Source organism: Mustela nigripes, chromosome 13, assembly GCF_022355385.1.
Source record: "Mustela nigripes isolate SB6536 chromosome 13, MUSNIG.SB6536, whole genome shotgun sequence".
Taxonomy (NCBI): domain Eukaryota; kingdom Metazoa; phylum Chordata; class Mammalia; order Carnivora; family Mustelidae; genus Mustela; species Mustela nigripes.
The window spans coordinates 124,879,770-124,905,378 of record NC_081569.1 but is presented as its reverse complement, the minus strand read 5'-3'; the positions used below and the strand labels follow the sequence as shown (position 1 = coordinate 124,905,378).

General features: G+C 39.7%; 1 protein-coding gene and 1 pseudogene across 1 annotated transcript in view; one reads left to right on the top strand and one right to left on the bottom strand.

Moving 5' to 3' along the window:
• TSHR (thyroid stimulating hormone receptor) overlaps positions 1-25,609 on the top strand; it is a 162,498-nt gene that overhangs the window by 95,517 nt on the left and 41,372 nt on the right. The window contains exon 5 of the mRNA XM_059371324.1: positions 23,761-23,835. Coding sequence (XP_059227307.1) covers positions 23,761-23,835 — 75 coding nt within the window. The remainder of the gene's footprint in view (positions 1-23,760; positions 23,836-25,609) is intronic.
• On the bottom strand, positions 8,814-11,472 carry LOC131998888 (zinc finger CCCH domain-containing protein 11A-like; annotated as a pseudogene).

Here is a 25,609-nt window from a genome sequence, read left to right as displayed (position 1 = left end):
AACTTACTATGTTCTAGACATTATGCCATTTTGTTTTCTGTATGTAACCCCCTCATTTGAGTCTCAAAAAACAACCCTATCAAGTAGAAATTATTTTTTTCTATTATTTATATAAGAAATACATAAATTCATAGAGGATAAATGTGTTTTCCTTAGTCACACAGTTATTAGGAGGTAAGAGCAGAATTTGTATTCCATAAATATCTTATTCAAAAATTGTTACACAGCTTTCAAGAACATGAGGTTCAGAATGTTACTTCTAGCTATTGGAGGCAAGCTTAAATCAAGCCAACCATTACTCTGAAAGCAACTAGACAAGATGGGTAGAAATATATATATATATATTTTCAAGGGCTTTCAAGGGGACTAAAGGGGAGAGAAGCAAATCCCTAAAACAACATTTGATTGTTTTCCTCTTGAGGAATTCTGTGACTTATAAGCAACAACTGAGATGTTGAGGTTGAATAGAAGTTCAAGCAATCTCATAGGGCTAGCAAACCAAAAACTGGAGTTCAGAGCTTATAAAGGAGGATGACTCTTTAGTAAACAAACACCCCAAGATTTTGGCTGGGATCCCTGAAAAGCTTCATCCCAGAAGTATGGAATAATGGGAAACAGAGCACTCCTCATGAAGGTTACGGCCTAGCTTTGAATCCATAAAAAATAACCAGGCATAAAAACAAAACAAAACAAGAATATATGGAAAAAAATCAAGAGAAGAAAACAAACAAGAGAAAATGCCCACAGAAGATTCAAATATGGGAATATTTGAGAATCGGAGTTGTCAGACTTTAAAATAACTGTAAGAATATATTGAAACTTTTAAAGATAGAGAATTTCAAAATAGAATTAAAAATTATTAAAAGGATCAAACAGAAACAAGAATTTAAAAATTCAATAACTGAAAATCTAAACACATGAGCTTAACAACAGATTAGACACAGCTCAAAAGAGAATTAAGAATCTGGAAGATAAGGCAGAAGAATATATTCAGCCTACAGCATGAAGGAAAAAAAAGAAAATTTAAAAATATGTGGCACTGTAGGGGTGCCCGAGTAGCTCGGTCAGTTGAATGTCTCTTAGTTTCAGCCCAGGTCATGATCTCATGAGCATGAGATCAAGCCCTGCATTGGGCTCCACATTTAGCAGGGAGCATGCTTGAGATTCTCTCCCTCTGTCTCTCTCCTCACCCCCAGGCTTGCATGCATGCATTCTCTCTCTCTGTCTCCCCACTCCAGATAAATAAATAAATCTTTAAAATATATGGCACAGCAAAAAAAAATCTAGCATACCTAACATTGGGTCCCAAAAAAAAGAAAGGAGAAAGGATGAGAGAAGCAATATTTGAAGAGAAATTTCTAAAACTCATAGGGGAATCAATTGGCAGATATAAGAAGTACTGCAAACCCCAACAGAAAAAAATACAAAGAACCATATCAAGGTACATAGTGGTAAAGGTATTAAAAACTAAAGACAAGTGGTATCTGCATGGCTCACGCAGGGGTGAGGGTCCAACTCTTGCTTTAGGTTTAGGTTATGATTTCAGGGTCCTGAGATCAAGACCCACATTGGGCTCCCCACTCAATGGGAATTTTGCTTCCCCTCTTTCCTTCTGCCCCTCCTCTCACCTATGCACTCTCTCTAAAATAAATTAATCTTAAAAAAAAAAAAGACAAAATGAAAATTATTAAAACCAGCCAAAGTAGGGAAAGACCCACAGAGTTTCAAAGAACTGGCACTAAAATTGATAGCTGATTTTTCATTTAACAATCTTAAAGGGAAACAATGCCAAATGGTAGTACAGAAATACAGAAGGAAATGAAAAACAAAAGTAAATGAAAAGGTAAATATAAATGAACCTTGGCTGCACAAAACAAAATAAAAAATATCTTACTGGGTTTAAAATCTCGGCAATCCTTGCACTGCATGATAGTATAGGATCATGAAACTGCATGCTGAAACTATGGAAAGTTTCATTATAATCAGAGAAAAATTGTGATTTTTTGTGACTTTTAAAATTTTTATGAAAACAGTAAAACTTCCTTTACTATTGATTATAAACATATAGAGAAAGGAAAAACTGTAAACTGATATTTAGCACACTGTAATTTTAAATGTTAAAAAGGATTTAGACCTAAAATATTTTATTTCTTTGTAAAAAAAAAAAAAACTTATCAAGAGTAATTTAAACAGTGCTTGCCTTTTTTCTCTTTGCTATGTAACTTGCAAGAGCATCACATCAATGTTTTGGCAAATTGTCATACTTCTTTCTAGATCTGAAACAGCTTCCATGATTTAATTCTCTGTTCTTTCAATGTCATAAAATATTTCTAAGAGCTCCTTTAATGCATGTTTTTTTATTGGCATCATTTCTTTTGGGACATCTTCATCCTTCTGTCTGCAATCACTTTTCTCATTGATGTCAATAATTTGCCTTCACTAATTCCTTTTTTGGAATATCTAGAGTCTCTCAAATGGTGGCAGTATCACATTCACATGGTCAGCTAGTTCTCCTATGACTCCATTTACATATGATTCAAATGTCATTTCCAGCATTATCACATTTTGTTTCTTTGCTGTTCCTTCATCTCTGCTGGACATTTCCCTCTTCCAGTTATTCGCTTTTATAAAGTGTCATATGCGTTTATCACTAGAAGACAAAGGGGCAATACCACTGCACAAACAGTAAAGCTGTTTGTGGACTGAATAGCAGGTGCTCAGGGACCAATCACTAATGACTTTAAAAGAAGTGGTGTAATTAGTCACCTATCACCATATACATTTGTTACTTACATAGTGATGCACACATTGAAGAGCTAGCAGCAAAGCTTGTACTTTGTGCAATTATTCATTATTCACAGTTAATATATAATGGTAGCCACAACCTGAACCCTGCTTTTGGGACCAGCTATTATTTAAATTCAACTAAATAATGGTAATTTAACATTATGCATATTGGGACCATGCAAAGCAAGGACTACCTATATCCACAAAATTAAAATACACAATAGCAAATAAACAATGGATGGGAGAGTTATAAATGGTGTTAAAGTGTCCTAAAGTCCTTGAGTTGTCTGAGAAATGCTACCAGTACTAAATTCTATTAGACTTTTATAAGTAATGAATATGTGTTTTATTTTCTTTTAGTATTTATTTTTTTATTTAAATTTAATTAATTAAGCATAATGTGTTACTAGTTTCCGAGGTAGAGTTCTTTGATTCATCAGTACCATATAATACCCAGTGCTCATTATATCATGCATCCTCCCCAATGTCCATCACCCATTTACCCCATCCCCCAACCTAGCAACTCTCAGTTTGTGTCCTATGATTAAGAGTCTCTTATGGTTTGTCTCCCTCTCTGATTTCATCTTGCTTATTTTCCCCTATGTTTCTCTATGATCCTGTTTTGTTTCTTAAATTCCACATATGAATGAAATCACATAATTATCTTTCTCTGATTGGTTTATTTTGCTTAGCATAATATCTTCGAGTTGCATCCACACCATTCCAAATGGCAAGATTTCATTTTTTGATGACTCAGTAGTATTCCAGTGTGTGTGTGTGTGTGTGTGTGTGTGTGTATGTGTGTACATCTTCTTTATCCACTCATCTGTCAATGGACATCTGGGTTATTCCCATAGTTTGGCTAGTATGGACACTGCTGCTATAAATAGTGGGGTGAAGTTGTCCCTTCAGACTACTACATCTGTATTTTTAGGATAAATCCCTAGTAGTGCAATTGCTGGGTCATAGCTCTATTTTCAACTTTTTGAGGAACCTCCATACTGTTTTTCAGAGTGTCTGCACCAGCTTGCATTCCAACCAGCAGTGTAAGCAGGTTCCCCTTTCTCTGCATTTGTTGTATCCTGACTTCTTAATTTTAACCATTCTGACTGGTGTGAGGTGGTATCTCATTGTGGTTTTGATTTGTCTTTCTCTGATGCCCAGTGATATTGAACATGTGTCTGTTGGTTATTTGGATGTCTTCTTTGTAGAAAAGCCTGTTCATGTCTTCAGCTCATTTCTTGATTGGATTATTTGTTCTTTGGGTGTTGAGTTTGATAAGTTATCAATTTTGGATACTAGCCCTTTATCTGATATGTCATTTGCAAATATCTTCTCCTATTCTGTCAGTTGTCTTTTGGTTTTGTTGACTATTTCCTTTGCTGTGCAGAAGCTTTTTATCTTGATGAAGTCCCAATAGTTCATTTTGCCTTTGATTCTCTTGCCTTTGAAGACATATCTAACAAGAAGTTCCTATGTCCAAGGTCATAGAGGTTGCTACCTATGTTATCTTCTATGATTTTGATGGATTCCTGTCTCACATTAAGGCCTTTTGTCCATTTTGAGTCTATTTTTACGTATGGTATAAAGAAATGGTCCAGTTTCATTCTTCTGCATATGGCTATCCAATTTTTCCAACATCATTTGTTGAAGAGACTGTCTTTTTTCCATTGGACATTCTTTCCTGCTTTGGCAAAGATTAGTAGACCGCAATGTTTGAGGTCTATTTCTGGGCTCTCTATTCAGTTCCATTGATCTATGTGTTTGTTTTTGTGCCAGTACCGTACTGTCTTGATAATGATAGCTTTGTAATAGAACTTGAAGTATGGAATTGCAATGCCACCAGTTTTGGTTTTCTTTTTCAACATTCCTCTGGCTATTCGGGCCTTTTTTTTGGTTCCATATAAATTTTAGGATTATGTGTTCCATTTCTTTGAAAAAAATTGATGGTATTTTGATAGGGATTGCATTAAACATGTAGACTGCTTTAGGTAGCATAGACATTTTCACAATATTTGTTCTTCCAATCCATGAGCATGGAACGTTTTTCCATTTCTTGGTGGCTTCCTCAATTTCTTTCATGAGTACTTTACAGTTCTTTGAGTACAGATTCCTTGTCTCTTTCGTTAGGTTTATTCCTATGTATCTTATGGTTTGGGGTAAAATTGTAAATGGGATCAACTCCTTAATTTCTCTTTCTTTTGTCTTGCTGTTGGTGTATAGAAATGCAATTGATTTCTGTGCATTGATGTTATATCCTGACACTTCTGAATTCTTGTATGAGTTCTAGGAATTTTGGAGTGGAGCCTTTTGTGTTTTCCACATAAAATATCATATCAACTGCAAAAAGTGAGAGTTTGACTTCTTCTTTGCCAATTCAGATGCCTTTTATTTCTTTTTTTTTTTTAAGATTTTTATTTATTTATTTGACAGACAGAGATCACAAATAGGCAGAGAGTCAGGCAGAGGTGGAGGGGAGCAGGCTCCCTGCTGAGTGGAGATTCCCAACATGGGGCTCAATCCCAGGACCCTGAGATCATGACCTGAGCTGAAAGCAGAGGCTTAACCCACTGAACCACCCAGGTGCTCCCCTTTTATTTCTTTTTGTTGTCTGATTGCCAAGGCTAGGATTTCTAGTACTATGTTGAATAACAGTGGTGATAGTGGACATCCCTGCCATGTTCCTGACCCTAGGGGAAAAGCTCTCTGTTCTTCGCCATTGAGAATGATATTCGCTGTGGGCTTTTCATAGATGGCTTTGATGATATTGAGGTATGTACTCTCTGTCCCTACACTTTGAAGAGTTTCGATCAAGAAAGGATGCTGTACTTTGTCAAAGACTTTTTCTGCATCTATTGAGTGTCCTTTCTTTTATTAATGTAGTATATCACATTGATTGATTTGCAGATGTTGAACCATGCTTGCAGCCCAGGAATAAATCCCACTTGGTCATGGTGAATACTCCTTTTAATGCACTGTCGGATCCTATTGGCTAGTATCTTTATGAGAATATTGGCATCCACGTTCAACAGGGATATTGGTCTATAATTCTCCTTTTTGGTGGGGTCTAGGTCTGGTTTTAGAATCAAGGTAATGCTTGAGTTGGGAAGTTTTCCTTCTATTTCTATTTTCTGAAACCACTTCAGAAGAATAGGTATTAATTTTTCTTTAAATGTTTGATAGAATTCCTCTGGGAAGCCATCCGGCCCCAGACTCTTGTTTGTTGAGGGATTTTTGATTACTGCTTCAGTTTCTTTGCTGGTTATGGGTCTGTGCAGATTTTCAATTTCTTCCTGTTTCAGTTTTGGTGGCTTATACATCTCTAGGAATGCACCCATTTCTTCCAGATTGCCTAATTTGTTGGCATACAGTTGCTCATAATATGTTCTTATAATTGTATTTCTTTGGTATTGGTTGTGATCTCTCCTCTTTCATTCATGATTTTATTAATTTGGGATCTTTCTCTTTTCTTTTTGATAAGTCTGGCCAGGGGTTTATCAACCTTATTAATTCTTCCAAAGAACAAGCTTCTAGTTTCGTTGACCAGTTCTACTGTTGTTTTGACTTCTATTTCATTGATCTCTGCTCTATACTTTATTAATTATCTTCCCCTGCTGGATTTAGGCCTTACTTGCTGTTCTTTCTCCAACTTCTTTAGGTGTAAGGTTACGTGGTATATTTTAGACCTTCCTTGTTTCTTGAGAAAGTCTTGTATTGCAATGTACTTCCCTCTTAGGACCGCCTTTGCTGCATCCCCAAGATTCTGAACAGTTATGTTTTCATTTTCATTTATTTCCATGAATTTTTAAAATTCTTCTTTAGTTTCCTGGTTGACCCATTCATTCTTAGGAGGTTGCTCTTTAACCTCCATGTATTTGAGTTCTTTCCAAATCTCCTCTTGTGATTGAGTTCAAGTTTCAAAGCATTATGATCCAAAAATATGCAGGGAATGATTTCAGTCTTTTGATACGGGTTGAGACCTGATTTGTGATCCAGGATGTGATCTATTCTGGAGAATGTTCCATATGCCCCCAAGGAAAAATGTATGTTCTGTTGCTTTAGGATAGACGGCTCTGAATATATGTGTGAAGTCTATCTGGTAGTAAATCTGTGCTGAAACCAGAACCTTCCACTCCTGCTTTGGAGAAGGGCTATTACACAACTTTCAGTCAGCTGAAGATGGATTGGTAAAAAGGTGTCTATACACAAGTTTCAAGTTATTTTTGCTTGTGCAGAATAATCCATATTTTTCCAAGACTGAATGGGCAGTCTTGTGGCTTTCTTCCTTTTCAATATTCCCAAAAAGGCTACATGAAGTTCAATTCTTTTTTTTTTTAAGATTTTATTTATTTGACAGAGATCACAAGCAGGCAGAGAGGCAGGCAGAGAGAAGCAGGCAGGGAAGCAGGCAGGGAAGCAGGCTCCCCGCTGAGCAGAGAGCGCGATGCGGGGCTCGATCCCAGGATCCCGGGATCATAATCTGAGCTGAAGACAGAGGCTTTAACCCACTGAGCCACCCAGGCACCCCTGAAGTTCATTTCTTGATGAGCCACTTATAACAGCAGTTCCTTGAGAGCCAACATGACAGGTGGATCAGATTTCCCTATGAGAAACAAAATTGGCCACCTGACAGCAAAATATCCAGAACGGAAAGTCCTTCTTTCCTTCTGATTATGTACTATATGTCTCCTTTCAATAGTCTTATCCCCATCATCCTTTTTCCTTCACAAGTCTAAACCTTGAGCTGATATGAAGGAGACTGACATCAAGAAAAGAAAATTCAACTCAGAAATGAAGAAAACTGGAAAGTATATAATACACCCCCAGAGCATCTCAATCACCCCTGCTACAGTACAATTCAGTGTATTGCTAGAGTCCAGAGATGAATATTGGCAGCTTGAAGAGATCATTCCCCCACCCCCCACTGGCAGTTAAAGGGCATCAAATAAATACTGGGCAAGAGGAGTTTGCTGGGAGAGTTAGAAATAAAAAGCTAACCAATTTTTATCCCTGTAATAATTCAGTGCCAGTGGGAGCCAAGTACTAAAAAAAATTCCTCTAATCATTATGTCACCACCTCTTATTAAGAAGCCAGGGAATCCCAGAAATAGAAAATTCATTTCAGAAGACCCCTGAGGGCAATTTAAAGCCTTAAAAAATTACAATAATAGTAAATTAGCTATTGCTCTTCAGAGGCTTACAGAGCAGCAGAAGCATGGAAATCAGGTTGAAAAAGTTGTGTCCAGATTACAAGCTTCCAGAGCTGCTCAACATTCTCTAAACCTTAGTTGAATCTTGAAATACCTTTAAAAGACATACAACTTAAAACAGATGGAGTGGATCTTTCATTTAGTGATAGTGTGAAATTTGCTCCTTAGCGGCAACAGATGGTTTTCATCCTTTTCAAACTCAGGTTACATTAATAAGTACATTAAGACAATACATAAAAGAAATATTATAGCAAAGCAGGGGGAAAAGCCCAAACTGGCAAAATACCTCAAGGAGTCACAACGTTTTCTTGCAGCCTTCAACTTGAATCTCCCTCTCAGTTTTTCTGTGGAGAGGTGTAAGAACAATTTTCTCATGGATGTTAAACCATGGCATCAAATGGACAAATTGTTTATCAAGGGACTTTAAAAATCTGACCCCAAGGAATTCAGGACACATAAAGGCAATTCAGAGGTATACTTCTGACTTGGGACAAATTCCAGACTGAAGAAATTATCATCTTGGATAAATGTTGTAATAGATGAAACGAAGTCCAGGTTTTTGTTTTGTTTTGTTTTGTTTTATGGTTTTTTTTTAATTTTCTAAGGATTTTATTTATTTATTTGACAGACAGAGATCACAAGTAGGCAGAGAGGTAGGCAGAGAGAGAGAGCACGGGGGAAGCAGATGCCTTGCTGAGCAGAGAGCCCGATGTGGGACTCGATCCCAGAACCTTGAGACCATGACCTGAGCCAAAGGAAGAGGTTTAACCCACTGAGCCACCCAGGCACCCCAATTTTTTAAAGGTTCTACCACCTTCAGCTATCAATCATTTCTGATAGCTCAAGCAGAAGTTCATCTTCATCTTTTCCAGGATCCAAGTCGATCTCAGCTTCCAATTTCCCTCCTGAAATTTCCCATTAGTTTCTCAAAATCATCCTACATAGAAAGGGGACACTTTCCTGTTGAGGTGAAGGTGAGTCAGAGGGTTTTCATGGCCATCTGGGATGAAGGGCCAGAAACTTCCAGAAGGGAGGAATCTGAAGGGGACTGGGCTGGAGGCAGCACAATCACTCTAGATTTTTCCATCTCAGGCATAGTGACTGACTTGTCCTCAGAAAGGAGTGGGATAACCACTACAGCTGCTTTTTTAGTGGAACTTTCCTGTAGGATGCCTGGAGCTGAGCGGCTTCACAGCTGCAGTCACAGCAGGGTGGACCTCCACTGCCTTATGTTTGGGGGCTGTTTAGGGGGTGAGACAACTTTAACCACAAATGGCTTCACATTGACTTTGGGTTTAGCTTTACCCCTTTTTTCCAAGGTCTGTGCTGCACATCTCACATTCAGTAATGTGTTCCCAGTGCCTCAGGTTTCTACCTCTGCCTTTTGGAATGGCTTTGTGGGAAGCCACTTTGCCAGGTGCTGTGTGAGGCCCGGCACAGGAGTGAGCACTGGCTTTTCTGTTGTCTGAGTATTCCAAGAGTCTCCATCTCCCCAAAAGTGTGTCAACACTGATTTTTCCTTCTGTGAGGTTCCCCTCTCCAGCTATTTTGGCATGTGCTTCCGTCTCATGGTCTCATTTCTCTTGACTTGAGTTTTAGTGACGCCAACTCCTGTAGTCTCTACTGAGGTCTCTTCAGCCTCTGTTCTAGAAACACTGTTCTGAGAAGCATCTTCACTTCCTTCTTAAAGTTTGTCTTCTTTTATACCTGTTTTTGTTTGTTTGTTTGTTTGTTTTTAAGATTTTATTTATTTATTTGACAGAGAGAGATCACAAGTAGGCAGAGAGACAGGCAGAGAGAGAGAGAGGAGGAAGCAGGCTCCCTGCTGAGCAGAGAGCCCGATGCGGGACTCGATTCCAGGACCCTGAGATCATGACCTGAGCCGAAGGCAGCGGCTTAACCCACTGAGCCACCCAGGCGCCCCCTGTTGTTTGTTTTTTGATTCAGAGAAGCTACCTTATGCCTGGGGAGGGGGGTGGCCTCAAGCTGAGGCTGTGAGCTAGTCCTGCTCTCAGAGCTCTGCTGTACCTGCAGTGCCTTCCCCTATTTAATTTTCTCCAGCATCTTGATGTGCACTACCTGCATAGACTATGTTCTACCTGCAGGCTCCTCTGATTGTTCTTTGCTGGTAACTATAGGTGGCGAAACCACTGTTTGGTTCCTTTTTGTTTGTTTGTTTGTTTGTTTGTTTTTAATTTCACTATCAGTCTTTAGTCACATCCTTTTTGCTTTTTTGTCTCTCTGCTTCCTGCTGCTGATGTTTCATTTCAGCCAGGATCTCAGAGAAAGTTTCAAATCAGAGAGTGGAGATGCTTCTTGTTCCTAAAGTAGAATCATCAACTTTTGGAATTCCTTTTGTCTTGAGTTTAACTTGCAATTTTACATGTTTCTAATTAGCTTTTTTAAAGAATTTCTTCTAATGTCTTCACATGGATCTCACCAACTTTAGTGACACTCTCTGCTGACTCCCCTCCATGTTTAGACCAGCTGACTTGCCTAAACGCTCCTTGAGACTTGGAAACATGAACTTTCTTTGGTGGTTTGCCAGAGTTAGTAGTAGCTTCCACTGTTTTCCTTAACCTCTGTGCAAGGCTGTGCTTTAATGAAGGATTGCCCTCACCACCTACTGAAAATTTTTGTTTTACCCGTCTCTTGGTGAGACTCAGTCAAACAAGTCCCCTTGTTTGCTGGAAAAAGTTACTGTCCTCACTACAGTCCAGACATTCTCCTCTTCAGGACCTGGAATGGGCTGAGGTTGGTGTAAAAGACTGGAAACTCCAGAAGAAATTTCACCTTGCTTCTTGGATTTTTTCCTTCATTTTCTTTGATTTAATTCAAGAGTTTTTATTCCAAAATTCAAACATTCCCCTTGCTTCAAATTGACCCCGGGTTTCTGGGCAGAGGCTGTCCATAATCCATTATGAACTTTGGGAGGCAGTTACAGGATGGATGTCTTGGTTTCATCACCTTTTTCAGACAACTGACCATCAACATCTCCATCATCACCTGCAGCATTGATTATAACTGGTAGATGGGTGGGGCTAGGAACATTTTCGAACTTTCTATTCTCATAATACTTTGCAGCTGAAGGGAAGAATTAGACTGGACAGACAATTTATTCTGTTGAACTGTGAGCTGGTTAGCCTTCACTTTCCCTCTGGTGACTCAGACACAGTGGTCAACAGTTTTGCTTGGAGGCAGGAAAAGGCCATCAATATAATGCCCTCCTTTGTGGATGGAAAGTGCAGTTAGTTTCTGACATCCCTTTGGCTGATTTTCCCAGTAACAAGGAATCTCACATTTTTTTGTCAATCTCCATTTGCTGAACACTGCACACCTATTGAAAACAGCTCCCTTCTTGCCATGATGTGCAGTTTCATTTCCTAGTGCAAATTCACAGTGATGGGAGGGACAGCTGTCACCTTTGGTACATGTAGAACAGAAAAAAAAAAAAATAGCAGTCTTCTCCTTGATTAGGCAGACTGGGTAGATCCTTAAATCAGAAGTGGCTTCTCGTAAACAAACCACTGCTTTCTCAAGGTGAGGACCAGCTCTAAATCCTCTTGAAATGGGTTTAGTCTTCCAAAAGACAACTCAATCACAGAAATCTCTTTAAAATGCAATCATTAGTTGGTTGCTCTCAGTAGGAATCTCTGTGTCTTCCCTGAATTCCAACCTATTAGGCCTTTTGCTCATTCCTAATACAAGTCAATTTTCCAGCAAATTTTTGGGTAGGGAGTATCCCCCAATCCTAAAAAGCATCACTATCACTAATTCCACAGCTTCCTTCTCAAGATCCAGAACCAAAGCCTACAAGATGTCAACAACATGGGCCTTCCCTATAAGAATCCACACTTACCATGGGAGTTTAGAGGGTGTTCCTCATGAGGGTTTCATCAATCCAAACCTCCAACATTGTCCCCCATTCTGGCTTGCTGCCCCATCTTCCTTCTTTCTTAGCCACTGCCACCTGTGTTCCTCAGAGCAGCAACACCATAATGATTATATGTTTTAATCCATAGGGCAACAACTAAAATAATTGTAAAAGAACATATAACTAACAAGCTAACTGTAGTGAGGATTATCATCACAAAAATAAATTAATACAAGAGACATCCAGGTGGCTCATTTGGTTAAGCATCTGACTTGGGTTCAAGTCATGATCTCAGGGCCCTGGGATTGAGCCCTGCCTGGAGTCCCACACAGGGCTCCGCACTCAGTGGGGAGTCTGCTTTCTCACTGTTGCTCCTCCTGCTTGTTCTCTCTCTCTCTCTTTTTCTCTCTCTCTCTCTCAAGTAAACAAAATCGAAAAAAAATTAAATAGTACAAAAAGGGCAAGAAATTAAAATAAAGAACTTCTAAAACAAATACTAGATTTAATACCAAATAATCAGTATTTATATTAATTGCATTAAATGTAAAAGGACTTAATATTCCAATTACAATACAAAGATTGTCAGGTAGGTTAATAAAAAAAATTCAACTATATGTTTCTTACAAGGGACATACATTAAACACAAGGATATAGAAAGACTAAAAGTATTAGGATAAAAATATTAACATGCAAACAATAACCAAGAGAAAATAGATATAAATTCCCCACTGTACATTAACCCTGAAGTATCACTATATATAAAAATGGAAATTTTATTATGATAAAAAGGATTACTACAGAGAGATATAATGATTCTAAATTTGAATATCTGTAGGAGCAGAGATTCAAACCATGTAAAGCAGAAACTGACAGAACTGAAAAAATAAAATAGATACCCACCATCATAGTGGGGATTTGTTTCAATAGAGCTTTATCAGATAGAACATCCATACAAGAAAAATAAAAATACTAATAAGAAATTAATAAAGCTTGAACAACATAATTTGCAAACTCAACCTCATTGACTTGTATAAAATATTGTATCCGGCAATTGCAGAGTATGTATTCTCTTCAAGGACACACAGAACGTTTATCAAAATTGACCATATGTAGGGCCATGAAAGCAAGTCTCAGTAGCTTGCAAAAAATTCAAATCAAGTTCTCTGATCAGTAAACAATGCACTTGTAAATAAGCATGAATCAAAGAAGAAATCACAATAGGCACTAGAAAATAATTTCAGCTAAATGACAATAAAAATATGACAAATCAAAACCTATAACATGCAGTTAAAGTTACACTCAGAAGAAAATGTATAGCTTTAAAAAGAATGGGTTGGAAATGAAGGCTAGAAATAAATTATTTACATATCTTTCACAGAAATTTACAAAGGAACAGTAAATTGAAACTAAAGAAAGTGGAAAGTGCAATATTCAAGAGAACTGAGAATCTAGGTCAGTAAGGACAACAGTTTAAATTCAAAACAAAATCTTCAGACTCCAAATATAGTCTTCATTTATTCATTTGATTTTCTGCCCCTTTCTCAAAAAAAAAAAAATCAAAGAAACCAATTTGTAATGAAGCTCTATATACACCCTACAGCTCTTAAAAGCAACTGCTTTGTTATAATTATGGCCTTTTCCTCATTAAGATTGTAGGCGTTAACATTTCTCTTAGGAATATCAATTTTCTCCCTATGAGCAAAAGAGTTAATTTTATAGAGCAAAGAAACTACTAAATACAAAAATTAAAAAGAGGATAATTCGGCAAGTGGATTTTTAAAAGGCTATTTCTCTGATGTATGAGGTAGTCAGTCTAATATCTTAGAAAACAAGAGAATAATACATCTTGCATTCTGCAGATTTGCCTAATAGATATCCTACATTATTATCTGCAAATGGTTTCAGTTGGCACAAAGGGTAAGTAAAGACTTTTGGACTCCTGCCACACAAATGCTTAATACCTTTATTTTGTAATCATTTATTAAGCAATGACTATAAACAAAGCATCATGCTATTCGCATGACAGAAAGAAAGCTGAAAAATCCGCCTCCTTCCCTTAAAGAATTGAGATAGAAAGCATGAAACCAAATGTCAGTATAGAATGATCTGTCTCATCTAATTCATCTCCTGTGAGATGCACTCTGCGGGGAGTGCTTCTCTAGCACTCCCCGCAGAGAACTAAAGCTGTCTTATTTGTGAAGCAGTCAGTCCCTCACCAGGTTGGTTCTGCTGCAAGCAGAGGTACTGAACTAAGGTGTGCTGATGGCCAAGGTCATCGCATATTGCTAGCACTTACTGAAAACGCTCAGGGAGAACATTAGCAGTTAAAGAGCATAATGTCATTCGGTTGCATGGATGTCCTTCCTCAGCAGCCCTCCCTCTCTCCCTGTGCCTTTTTTGGTGATGTGATTTGGTCAATTGGCTGAATTAGGGCTATGGAAGGACTCCTGGCTCATCATTCCCACTTCTACCCATCCCTTCACTGCTTTTTCAACCTTCTCCTGCTAACGCACTATATTTTTCCTGTGAGTTGGGCTCCCAGTTCTTGCTTAGATTGTGCCGATAGGAATTACAAAGGTAGAAAATATGCGCTAAAATTGTTGGTGACCTAGGGCTGGCATTCCAAAGATAAATAGCTATCTACTCTGTCAATAAATAGTTATGTTTAACACAGTGCTAAAACTGGTCATTGCATCTTACAGCTATCCACAGGATTCAAAATAGTGGATCATTCTAAACTTACCTAGACCCTCTCCCTTGGCCTCTGTGATTCCACACTCCTTGGCTGGTCTTTCTCATTCCTTACTTTTAAACATTGGGGTTCCATATGACCCAGGCTTGTGTCTTCTTCTCTTCTTCCTCTATGATTCTCTCCATGTGACCTTAACTGACTCTTCTCAAGTTTACACACATAGTCTAGGTCCCTCTTTTTAGCACTGAGCCATTTACCTGCTGGTCTCCTTGATGTCTCTTCCGAGATGTCTCACATGTATCTCACTACTTAAATGCCCCAAACTGAAATCAGCCTCTCCCTCTGATCTACCACTCCTCCATTATTTGCTGAGCCAGTACATGGCACATCCATTTATCTTACTGCAAATTCCAGATACCTGAGGGGTATCCCTGTGTCTTCTTTCCTTCTCACCTCTTTCTTTTTTTTTTTTCCTACTATTTTTCTTAAGATTTTTTTTTTCATTTATTTGACATACAAGAGATCACACATAGGCAGAGAGGCAGGCAGAGAAAGAGGAGGAAGCAGGTTCCCTGCCGAGCAGAGAGCCTGATGCGGGGCTTGATCCCAGGATTCTGGGATCATGACCTGCGCCAAAGGCAGAGGCTTAACCCACTGAGCCACCCAGGCACCCTGCTTATCACCTCTTTCTAATCCTTCACCATGTCATGTTGATTCTACTATCCTAATATGCAAAAAATGTACCCCCTTCCTTTCCACTGCCAAGACCCTTGCACAAGCCATCATAATTTATGGGAATTATCACATGGAGATGGAGAGGGCCTAGTTGAGGTTTTTTTGTTTGTTTGTTTGTTGTTTTTTTTAAGATTTATTTATTTATCTGAGACAGAGAGCAAGGGGTAGGGGCAGAGGGAGAGAGAAACTTAAGCAGACTCTGCACTGAGCATAGAGACCCATGCTGGGCTCAATCTCATGACCCCGAGATCAGACCTGAGCCTAAACCAAGAATTAGTCACTTAACCAGCTGCACCACCCAGGCGCCCCTAAGCCTAGTTTCCTAACAGTCACCTTCAAGGGGCCAGGCATGGAAAGCACAGTTATCTTAGACCCTCTCTATTGATCCAGACACTGCTGAAAAAACAACCAGTGATCCCAGTGAAGGCCACGTGAAGCAGAAGAGAAGTACAGTTTACCACTGCCTGAAATCCTAATCCACATAATCATGACCTCTATAATAAAATAGTTGTTATTTTAGCCACTTAGTTGGGGTGATTTGTTATACAACAACAGACATCCAAAAGAGGTAGCAATTACATATCAGCAATGGGTAAAAGACATTGAGGATTTATCAGAGAAAATTACAAGAATGGCGGGTTTCTTTATAACTTACTGAGAGTCCTAAATGAAAACAAAACAGTTCTCCTGGGTTTTAAACTTCAGCTGGAGTACAGTCTAGCCCCCCAAAATAACTTTTTTTTTTTCAAAGATTCATTTATTCATTTGAGAGTGAGGAAAAGGGAGAGAGAATCTCAAGCAGTCTCCACACTGAGCACAAAGCCCAATGTAGGACTCGATCCCACAACCCTGAGATCACAACCTGAGCTGAAACCACGAGTCAGACATTCAACTAACTGTGCCATCCAGGAGCCCTCCAAATATAAATTTGATAAAGCTTACACCTGTAAAATGGTGAAACACAGACCACTTCCATCTTCTATTTCATGTTTTCTATAAAGAAGCCAATAGAACATTGACTGTTGCCATTGTTACTCCTACTAAAAGCAGCCACCAATTACTGAATACCTTTTATGGGCAAGCATTCTACTAAAAGAGCTTCACATACCCTATCCCACTTAATCTCACTAAGCCTCAGGTCCACTATGTAAAATGAAGACGGTAATACACACCTCACAGGGCTCTTGCCCAAATTTCCTCAGCTAAGAATTTTCAGAGTCAGAATTTGAAAGAAAGAGTCCCTCTAAAACTAATGCAATTCATAATATCTCTTCAATTAAAAATGGAAATAAAGAAAATGCTACCCTCAAAGGATGTTTTTACTTTAATGTGGATTTTTTGAAAATCACGAGTAAATAAAAATTCTATAATTGGGTAGATAAAAAGTGTGATTTACGGCAGATAGTGTGATAAGATCTAATATTGGCTGCTTCATTAAACTGAGTCAAGGGAATTTGTTGGAGGTTTCAAGAGTATCGGTTTTAGTCCCGATCATTAGATAATCATGCAATCAGCTGACTGCCTCTTCCAAGAAATTTGGAGAATCATTTTTATAATGTCCTATTTCCAGTGGAAAATCTACTGGTAAACTCACATTTTCTTCCACCTGTTTTCAAAATCTGAAGATATAAACTCTCTTTGAATTGACATCTATTATTTTTTTAATTCATCAATAAATTAAAAGATGCATCAACATCATGCTTATCACCTTTCAGTTATATTTTTCCCTTAATTGTGGAACATTAGCTTTGAAATACTTCATTGGTAATAGCCAAAGTAGAGTAATTAAGATTTCTCTCATTGAAAAGTCTTGATAATTTAGAAATAACTTTTTCTGTGAATTTATAGACTATTGCTGAAAAATTACTGCCAGTCTGAAAATCAGGACTTTAAAAGCTAAGGACCTAGTATATACCAAGCGCTTTGACAGATTTTATACTCTTTATTTATTTATTTATTTATTTGACAGAGAGAGATCACAAGTAGGCAGAGAGGCAGCCAGAGAGAGAGAGAGAGGGAAGCAGGCTCCCTGCCGAGCAGAGAGCCCGATGCGAGACTCGATCCCAGGACCCTGAGATCATGACCTGAGCCGAAGGCAGCGGCTTAACCCACTGAGCCACCCAGGCGCCCCTATACTCTTTGATCTAGTAATTCCACTTCAGTAAATTTTCCCCCAAGAAAATAAACAGAGGAGTGAGTTTACATAAAAGCCATTTGTCTCATAGTTAATTTATAATCGCAAAAATTTGGAAGCTACTCAAATGCTCAGCTAGAAGGGTCTAATATGAAATACTGAACAACCATTAGAAATCTGTTGCCACAGACTATTTAATCCCAGAGGGAATACGTTTGATGTAGTGTGGTTTTAAAAACACAAAACATACTTAAAGACAGGGAAAAAAACCGATTTTCTTTATATCATGGAATAAGAGGTTTCACATCTTTTTGATGTGAATGTGTTTAAGACTTTTCACAATATATTATCTTCATAGTTAGATGGAATAAACTTTTTAAAAATTAAGAGTTCTTTCAAAATACATCAATTTTAAAATGAATACTTGATGTAAATTCATACTACCTGGGTGACTTATTGTGTGATAGGAAACCTATCAAAAAATGTTACTTTAAAATTAATTTACCTAATTCTTAGTCCCAGTTTTCACCTCAGTACTGTGCAGCATTTAAGGTATGAAAATTAATGGCTTTGCTAATACATACACACCTTCTTTTTAAAGTAGTTAAGTAATTAGTTACTACTTCTACCTCCCAGATCCCACAGTTAAGTTGCACATAATAAATGTCCAGTAAGTATTCCTTTAGTTTTAACCAATCTCTTCCCACTCTCCCCACTAGAACCAGAACACCTAGTCAAAGACAGAGTGGCCTGCCTTCTTTTTTTTCTTTCTTTCTTTCTTTCTTTCTATTTTTTTTTTTTTTTTTTTTTTTGAACTAAGGTACTTAAAAGCAGACTAGAAAAAAATTGAAGATCAAATGCAAGTAAGTTGAAAAAAAGCCAGGGGGCCGGTCAATACCTAGGTTTTTGGTTCTCATTCTCATTCAGTTTCCTGTTTTACACAAAGTAGTTTTGCACATTAATTGCATTTGTATTTCTTAAAATTCCAGCGATACCAGCTAGAGACCTTCTCTTCAGGTCTCTTATTCCAATTCAAGGTCCTTGCCCATGCAAGCCTGGAACCTTCTCATCTCCGTTGGTCCCATCTTACTTTGCAGGTGAAAAGCCATGTCAGTTTCATTCTTGCCCTGCTTGCTTCCCAGCTTGGCCTCTTTCTCCTCATGAACTGGGGGCATTGAGGGTGTGGGCGAATATCTCTAAGACTAGGAGCAGAGTCAAATGCTATGACCTAATGCCAGTCAAGAGGGGAAAGGGGGCACAGGACAATGGAAGGAAAAAAGAAGTTGGAAAGTTCCTTAATAGTAGAAGGATTTAAGCCTGCATTTCTCCTCCGCTTGCCTCTCTCTGCCCAACCTGGGGACTCTCTTCTACCACTTTGCTGATTTCCCAGACGGTGTGGGTGTAGGCTGGGGTGCTAAGTGCCTGCCACGACAGCTGTTCTGAACAAGCCAATTTCTCTGTTATTTGCTCTTGTTAAGAATGAACAAATAGGGCACCTGGGTGGCTCAGTGGGTTAAGCTGCTGCCTTCGGCTCAGGTCATGATCTCAGAGTCCTGGGATCAAGTCCCGCAACGGGCTCTCTGCTCAGCGGGGAGCCTGCTTCCTCCTCTCCCTCTGCCTGCCTCTCTGCCTACTTGTGATCTCTCTCTGTCAAATGAATAAATAAAATTAAAAAAAAGAATGAACAAATAGGGGCACCTGCGTGGCCCAGTGGGCAAAGCATCGGACTTGTGGTTTGAACTCAGGTCGTGATGTCAGGGTCATGAGATCAAGTCGCCCCACCCTCACCCCCACGGGGCTCTGGGCTCAGTGTGGAGTCTGCTTAAGATTCTCTTCCCCTTTGCCCTTCCCACCCACACTCAGAGTATCTGACACTTTATATGTTTTTTAAATTTTTTATATAGAATATATATTCCTTTGCGTTTTTTGAAATTCAGGACTTTTTGTGTGCCTTTTATTTCATTTTTTTTTTTTTTTAACTTCGAACAAGATAAAATAGGGGCGCCTGGGTGGCTTAGTTGGTTGGGCATCTGATTCCTGGTTTTGGCCTCAGTATTGATCTCAGGGTCCTGGGTTTGAGCCCTGGCAGGGTGAGCAGGTGCCCACTGGGCTCAGCTCAGGGCGGAATCTCCCTCCCCCTCTCCTTTTGCGCCTCCCCTCCCTCACAGGTGCATGCACTCCCTCTCTCTCTAAAATAAATAAATAAATCTTTAAAAAATAAGATAGAATAAAAAGTGAAAAGTATACATTCTTAGCTTCCATTCTACCTACCAGAGACAACCACAAGGAACACTATGTTCTTTATTTTAAGAATTTTATTGATGCTTATTGTATTAGTTTGGGTAGGCTAAGAGCTAAGAAATAGACAAAATTAAAGCTCTGTGACAGCCTGGAGGGAACTGAAGGTTACTTCTTGCTCATGGGACAGTACCGGGTGGAGGGGCAGGGAGCCAGGGCGGTGCTCCTCCACGCCGTCACTCAGGGACCCCCGGGGGCTGATCCAGGGCCCTGCCTCCCTCACCTCTTGTCCTCACTCTGGGGAACAGCTCTATGCCAACCTGTCATGCTGGTGTGATATATATGTTTTCTTTCTCTCGGCGTCCCCAGTGTCCTGACAACATAGCTAGCCGCCTGCACTCTTGGGCTGTAATTGCTTCACTCAGAATTGTAGCGAGTCAAGTTCACCCTCCCATGCAGGCTTGAAACTCACTGGCCTTCGGACTCCCTGATTACCCTTTTCCTCTTACCAGAGCTCTGCGAGTGCTCACTTAATTGTCCTCTCTGCTTTCTTAGAAAAGGTTATCCAGCTGCATTCACTTCTGACCTCTGTCTCCATTTGGCTAAGGTAGCAGCTCCTGCCCCCTCCCCTTCTGACTTCAGCAGAGATTTTGTTTTTCTAGGTTTAAAGATGTAATTGACAGGTAACCCTGTGTGAGGTTAAGGAGTCCAAGGTGTTGATTTGACAGACTTACATTACTTACATGACTGCCATAACAGTAGCACTTCCATCCTGTCACCTAATTGCAGTTCTTTTTTGTGGCAAAGACAGTTTAAGAGCTCTCTTAGCAACTTTCAAGGATGTAACGCAGTATTCTTATTATATTATTAGCCATCATCGCCAGGCTGGCAATTAGAATCCCAGAATTTGTTAATCTTAAAAATGGATGTATGCTTTGACCCCAGCCCTCCCCAGCCCCTAGTAACCGCCACTCTCCTTTCTATTTCTCTGAGTTTGGCTTTTTTAGATGCCATATAAAAGTGAGGTCATACAGTATTTCCCGCTCTCTCAGCAGAGTTTTGTTGTTGTTGTTTTTAAAGTCACTTGTGAGCATGAGAAACTGACTGTCTTCTTACCTCAGACAGCGGCTTCCTTTCCTTGATGATTCTTGTGGTAACTCTTGCCTGTCTTAGATTTGCCCTAAGAAATCCACCTATTTTGGGGCACCTGGGTGGCTTAGTGGGTTAATAAGCCTCTGCCTTCGGCTCAGGTCATGATCTCAGGGTCCTGGGATCAAGCTCCGCATTGGAGCGCTGAGCCTGCTTCCCTCTCTCTCTGTCTGCCTCTCTGCCTACTTGTGATCTCTGTCAAATAAATAAATAAAATCTTAAAAAAAAAAAAAAAAGAAAAAAAGAAAAGAAAGAAAGAAAAAGAAATCCACCTCTTTTGTATCTCCCCTCTCCCGGCCTCTCCTACCTCTTTCAACCATGTAGGTAACGGCCTACTTTAGTCAGCTGGAACTCACAGCAGTTTTTCATTTCTCATTCGCCACCTCCAGAGCTCCTTCAGCGGGCTGCCTTTCACTGGAACATTCTCTTAGGCCACTCTCTCAAGCCCATCTTGTTCAACAATAGTCTCTCATCCAGCAGTTTGCCAGACCGCAAGCTCTCCTAACTAGTTTATATTTGACTGACAGCAGTTCAAACCCTTTTCCCATGGAAAGCTCTGGCAAGAAGTTTATTGCTGAACATGCAGAGAGAGGGCACCTGAACTCTATAGCGTCTAAAAGTATCTGAGACGGGCATGGCAGGGACAGCTATGGGATTGTGCAGTAGGCAGCCAACCAGCCCCGTTTACCCAGGACAGACAGAGCTCCAGAAATAGGGTTTTTAGTCTCAAACCAGGACAAAATTTTAAATCTACTTTAAAGTGATTCTTTCCATGCAGGATCTTGATTTTGGGGTGAGGGATCCTAAGGGTCTTGGCATATAAATTGTGGATGCTTTCTGTTGAAGCATGGACGTGTCTTTCAAGAGGATTCAGTCAAGAACAATAAAGTTAGCTGTCTGGACAAAGTTTTGCTAATGGAGATGATAGACCAGTAACTTTATATTAACAAGACAGTAAGTTGAGGTGGAAACAAGATAGTTTCTTTCTTTCTTTCTTTTTTGAGAGAACAAGTGCTTGAGTGGAGGGGTGGGGAGTGGCACAGGGGCAGAGGGAGAGAGAGAGAGAATCTTAAGCAGGCTCCAGGCTCAGGGCTGAGCCTGACACAGGCCGTCTCGCACAACCCTGAGATCATGACCTGAGCCGAAATCCAGAGTCCAGTGCTTCACCAACAGAGCCAGCCCTGGGCCCCAGTAGTTTCTGATCCTATCCTCTCTTTCCCAAGATCTGTTTCATACTCCACGTCCTTAGTCAGATACCACACCTAGTGTTGTTTTCTTTTTTTTTTTTTTTTTAATTCTGTATGAACATTGCAGCACCTCCAACCCCAAGTCTCTGATGTCTGTTCCAGCTTTCATTCTACTCAGGAGAATAACAGTAATAAAACTATTGTTCATAGAGCCCTCACTGTGTGCTAGGCTACATGTCAAACTCTTTATAGACATTATTTAATTTCCACAAGAGTCCTATGAAAGATGTGGTATTATTATCCCTGTTTTATAGATGAGGGAACTATGGCTCAGAGAGGTCAACTTGCCCAAGGTTATGTAGCCAGAAAGAAGTGGCAGAGTCAACATTTGACCTCAGTTCCCTCTGGCCATTCAGCAATTAAAAGGAGCTAACTACTGCTGTGTATTACAACGTGTATGAACTTCACAGACACCGTGCTAAGTGGAAGAAGCCAGATAAAGAAAACTACATGTTTGCAATTTCAGTTATATGAAATGTCCAGAGAGGCAAATTCAGAGATAGAAAGCAGATCCATGGGGGATAGAAAGCATGGGGGAGGGTGGGAATTACCTGCACATGGGCAAATGGGGTTTTGTCATTGATAGAAATGTTCTAAAACTGGGTTGTGAGGATGGTTGCACAGTTCTGTACGTTTACAAAAATTACCTAATTGTATACCAGCAGTACATGAATTTTATGAAAATTCTCTGTCAGTAAAATAATTTTTAAAAGTCCAGGGCTAGGGGCGCCTGAGTGGCTCAGTGGATTAAAGCCTCTGCCTTCAGCTCAGGTCATGATGCCAGAGTCCTGGGATCGAGCCCTGCATCGGGCTCTCTGCTCAGCGCAGAGCCTGCCTCCTCCTCCTCCTCTCTCTCTTTCTCTCTCTCTCTGCTAGTTTGTGACTGTGAGTGAGTAGATGCAGGTTCCTTTAGCCTTAGGGACCATCTCTAAGGGAAGAGGATATAGGTCTTGCTAGGTTCTTGTCCTGTTCATAGAAGCATAGAGAGTGCCTTTAAACTCTTTCAACCAATCCACATGTGCTGAATACATTCAGTTTTACCAATGAGACCCTCTTTCTACCTGTCGTGAACTTCACTGATGCTAACTGTGCATGTTGATTGACTTGTCGATAATCCTAAGTATGTAAGTTGCAGACTTATGTGGTATCACACCGCATGTACTTAAGTCTTCAGTTACTGGTATAGAACAATCAGCACAAGGGAACTCTTAAGACTCACCATAGCCACTACCTCTGAAACAGCAACTGGCAGAATCAGCTCATGGCCCTCACTGCCTTGTTATCACCCATCGTTTAGCCTGCGCAGTGTCCGCTCCAGGGCCAGGATATGTGCTATTGGTAATAATAAAGATATCTGTTCTCAACACACCATTGGAGATTTTCTTCTCTATTTAAATATAAAAAGTTGGGGATGGCAGGTGGAAAGGCTATGAGACTACATTCAAGAGAAAGGTCTCCCATATATGAAAATGGACTGGAACTAAGTCAGGGTTGGAGGGGGTGAACAGCCAGTGTGTCCCTGGGAGGAGTTGGCTCCTGATGGGACTGATTCTCAGAAGAAACAGTCCCTGGGGCATTGCGTAAATGTGTATATTTCTCATGAACATTTGTTAAGTCTGATTCATAATGTTTTTAACTTTGGTAAGAACAGAAATGGATATATTATATGAATGTGTTTTCTGTAACTCTTACAGAGAGATTCGGAATACCAGAAGCTTAACTTCCATAGACCCTGATGCCCTAAAAGAGCTCCCCCTCTTGAAGTTCCTGTAAGTATTAATGCCTACCCCATTCTACTTTTTTTTTTCCTTAAAGAGAATTATAATGTTGTTGTCTGCCACAAGTCTCCCTAGGATGATGTGGGCCAGGGTCATTTTAGGAGTATATGGCCTGAGACAAATCACACCCTGTGACTTACTCCCCACTCTTTCCCATCAGACAAGGAGTCAGGTGAAATGATCCACATTTTAAAAACCTATTTAAAAGTCAGCATATAATGCTGGGACCAAAGACTTGATCCAAGAGACATGAGGGAGAAAATACCATGATATATACATAGCCTTTACATGGAGTATAACAGAACAAAACAAAACCAAAAAACTCTAAGAGTCCATTGGTCAATTTTATGAGAAATGGGTATCACAACAATATCAATATGAAAGTACTTGTCACACAGAAAATAAAAAAGCCACGAAGGGCAAAATCCAAACTCTTGAAGGTCAGGGTAACAAAAAATGGAAGAAACAACACTATTGCTTTGTTTTGGCAACACTTTGTGAGCTAATTATAAACTCCCTGAGAGCAGGAACCACAGCACTTTACTCTCTATTGCCTCTGTACTGGCTGGCACAGAGTAGATGCTCAATAATAATGTGCTCAATTGATGTGTATGTCTCGTCTCAGGTCCTCTAGGCATCAGCTGGAAGAAACAGTGCCTTCTTCCCTTCTTTCTGATTCACAGGCATTGTGAAAGATTAGAACACAAAAGCATTATGAGAGGAAACAATTAAAATCCACCTTAATCCTAAGACTCAGAAATAACCATTATTAACATGTTAGTTTGTTTCCATCTAGGGCTTTTAAATAATAGTGTACATCCATATATACTTTATGAATTAAGACTTTAAGAATGAATAGAAGTTATCCAGGAAAAGAAGAGGGAGGGGCAGAAGAAAAATACAGATGGATGGACCAGCATGATAAAGACACAAAGGTGTGGAACCATATGGCTCATTTGGGGCCCTAAAAATAGCTCAGGATGAAGAAGTGGGAGTGCAAGATGGCAGGGAGAGTAAAGAGGATAGTGTTGGGAACTGTGGCTGGAAAGGCATCCGGGAAATAACAAAAACTTATGGGACAAGGCAATCATTCCTGTGTGGACTTCAAGTTTCAATCAATCAATAGTTCTTTGATATGATGATCCCTTAGTATGTGTGCGGCTCTGGGAGGGAATTTATAAGGTAGTAAAACCCTGTTCTTACCTTCAAGAAGCTTACAGTCTAGTTGGGAAGATACTGTATAAAATTGAAAAGTTCCTCTCCTACTGGAAAATAATGGTAAGTGATAAATAAGAGGTAACATACATTATGGGGGGGGTATAGTTAATTAGAGGACACATCAGAAAGGTGCACTTGTTTGGGGCTTTGAAGAAAACAGAGGTCCTGCCCTAATCTGGCACTTCCAGCCCCGCTGTACGGGATACGGTCTCCACTTAACTCCAGGGCCTCCCCCTGCCACACACACTTCCATATGTACCTCTCTTGCAATTATGCAATTGACTAGTTTGTTCACTGTTTGTTTCCTGTTCTTCACATATTCTTTATGGAATCTTCCTTCTCTCCTTTGCTATCTGGAATATCCCATTTGTTCTTTGTGACACCTCTGGCTCCTGTGTTCTCTTCAAATCTTATGCCTCCCCCTCTAAAAGCAGTCAGGTCAGAATTTGCCTAAGAAGGTATTTCAATGAACCAGTTTTCTCTGCTGGAAGACTTTCTTTAAAGCTTTACTGGTACTGTCTAACTCGTACCCCAAGCTGTGCCATGC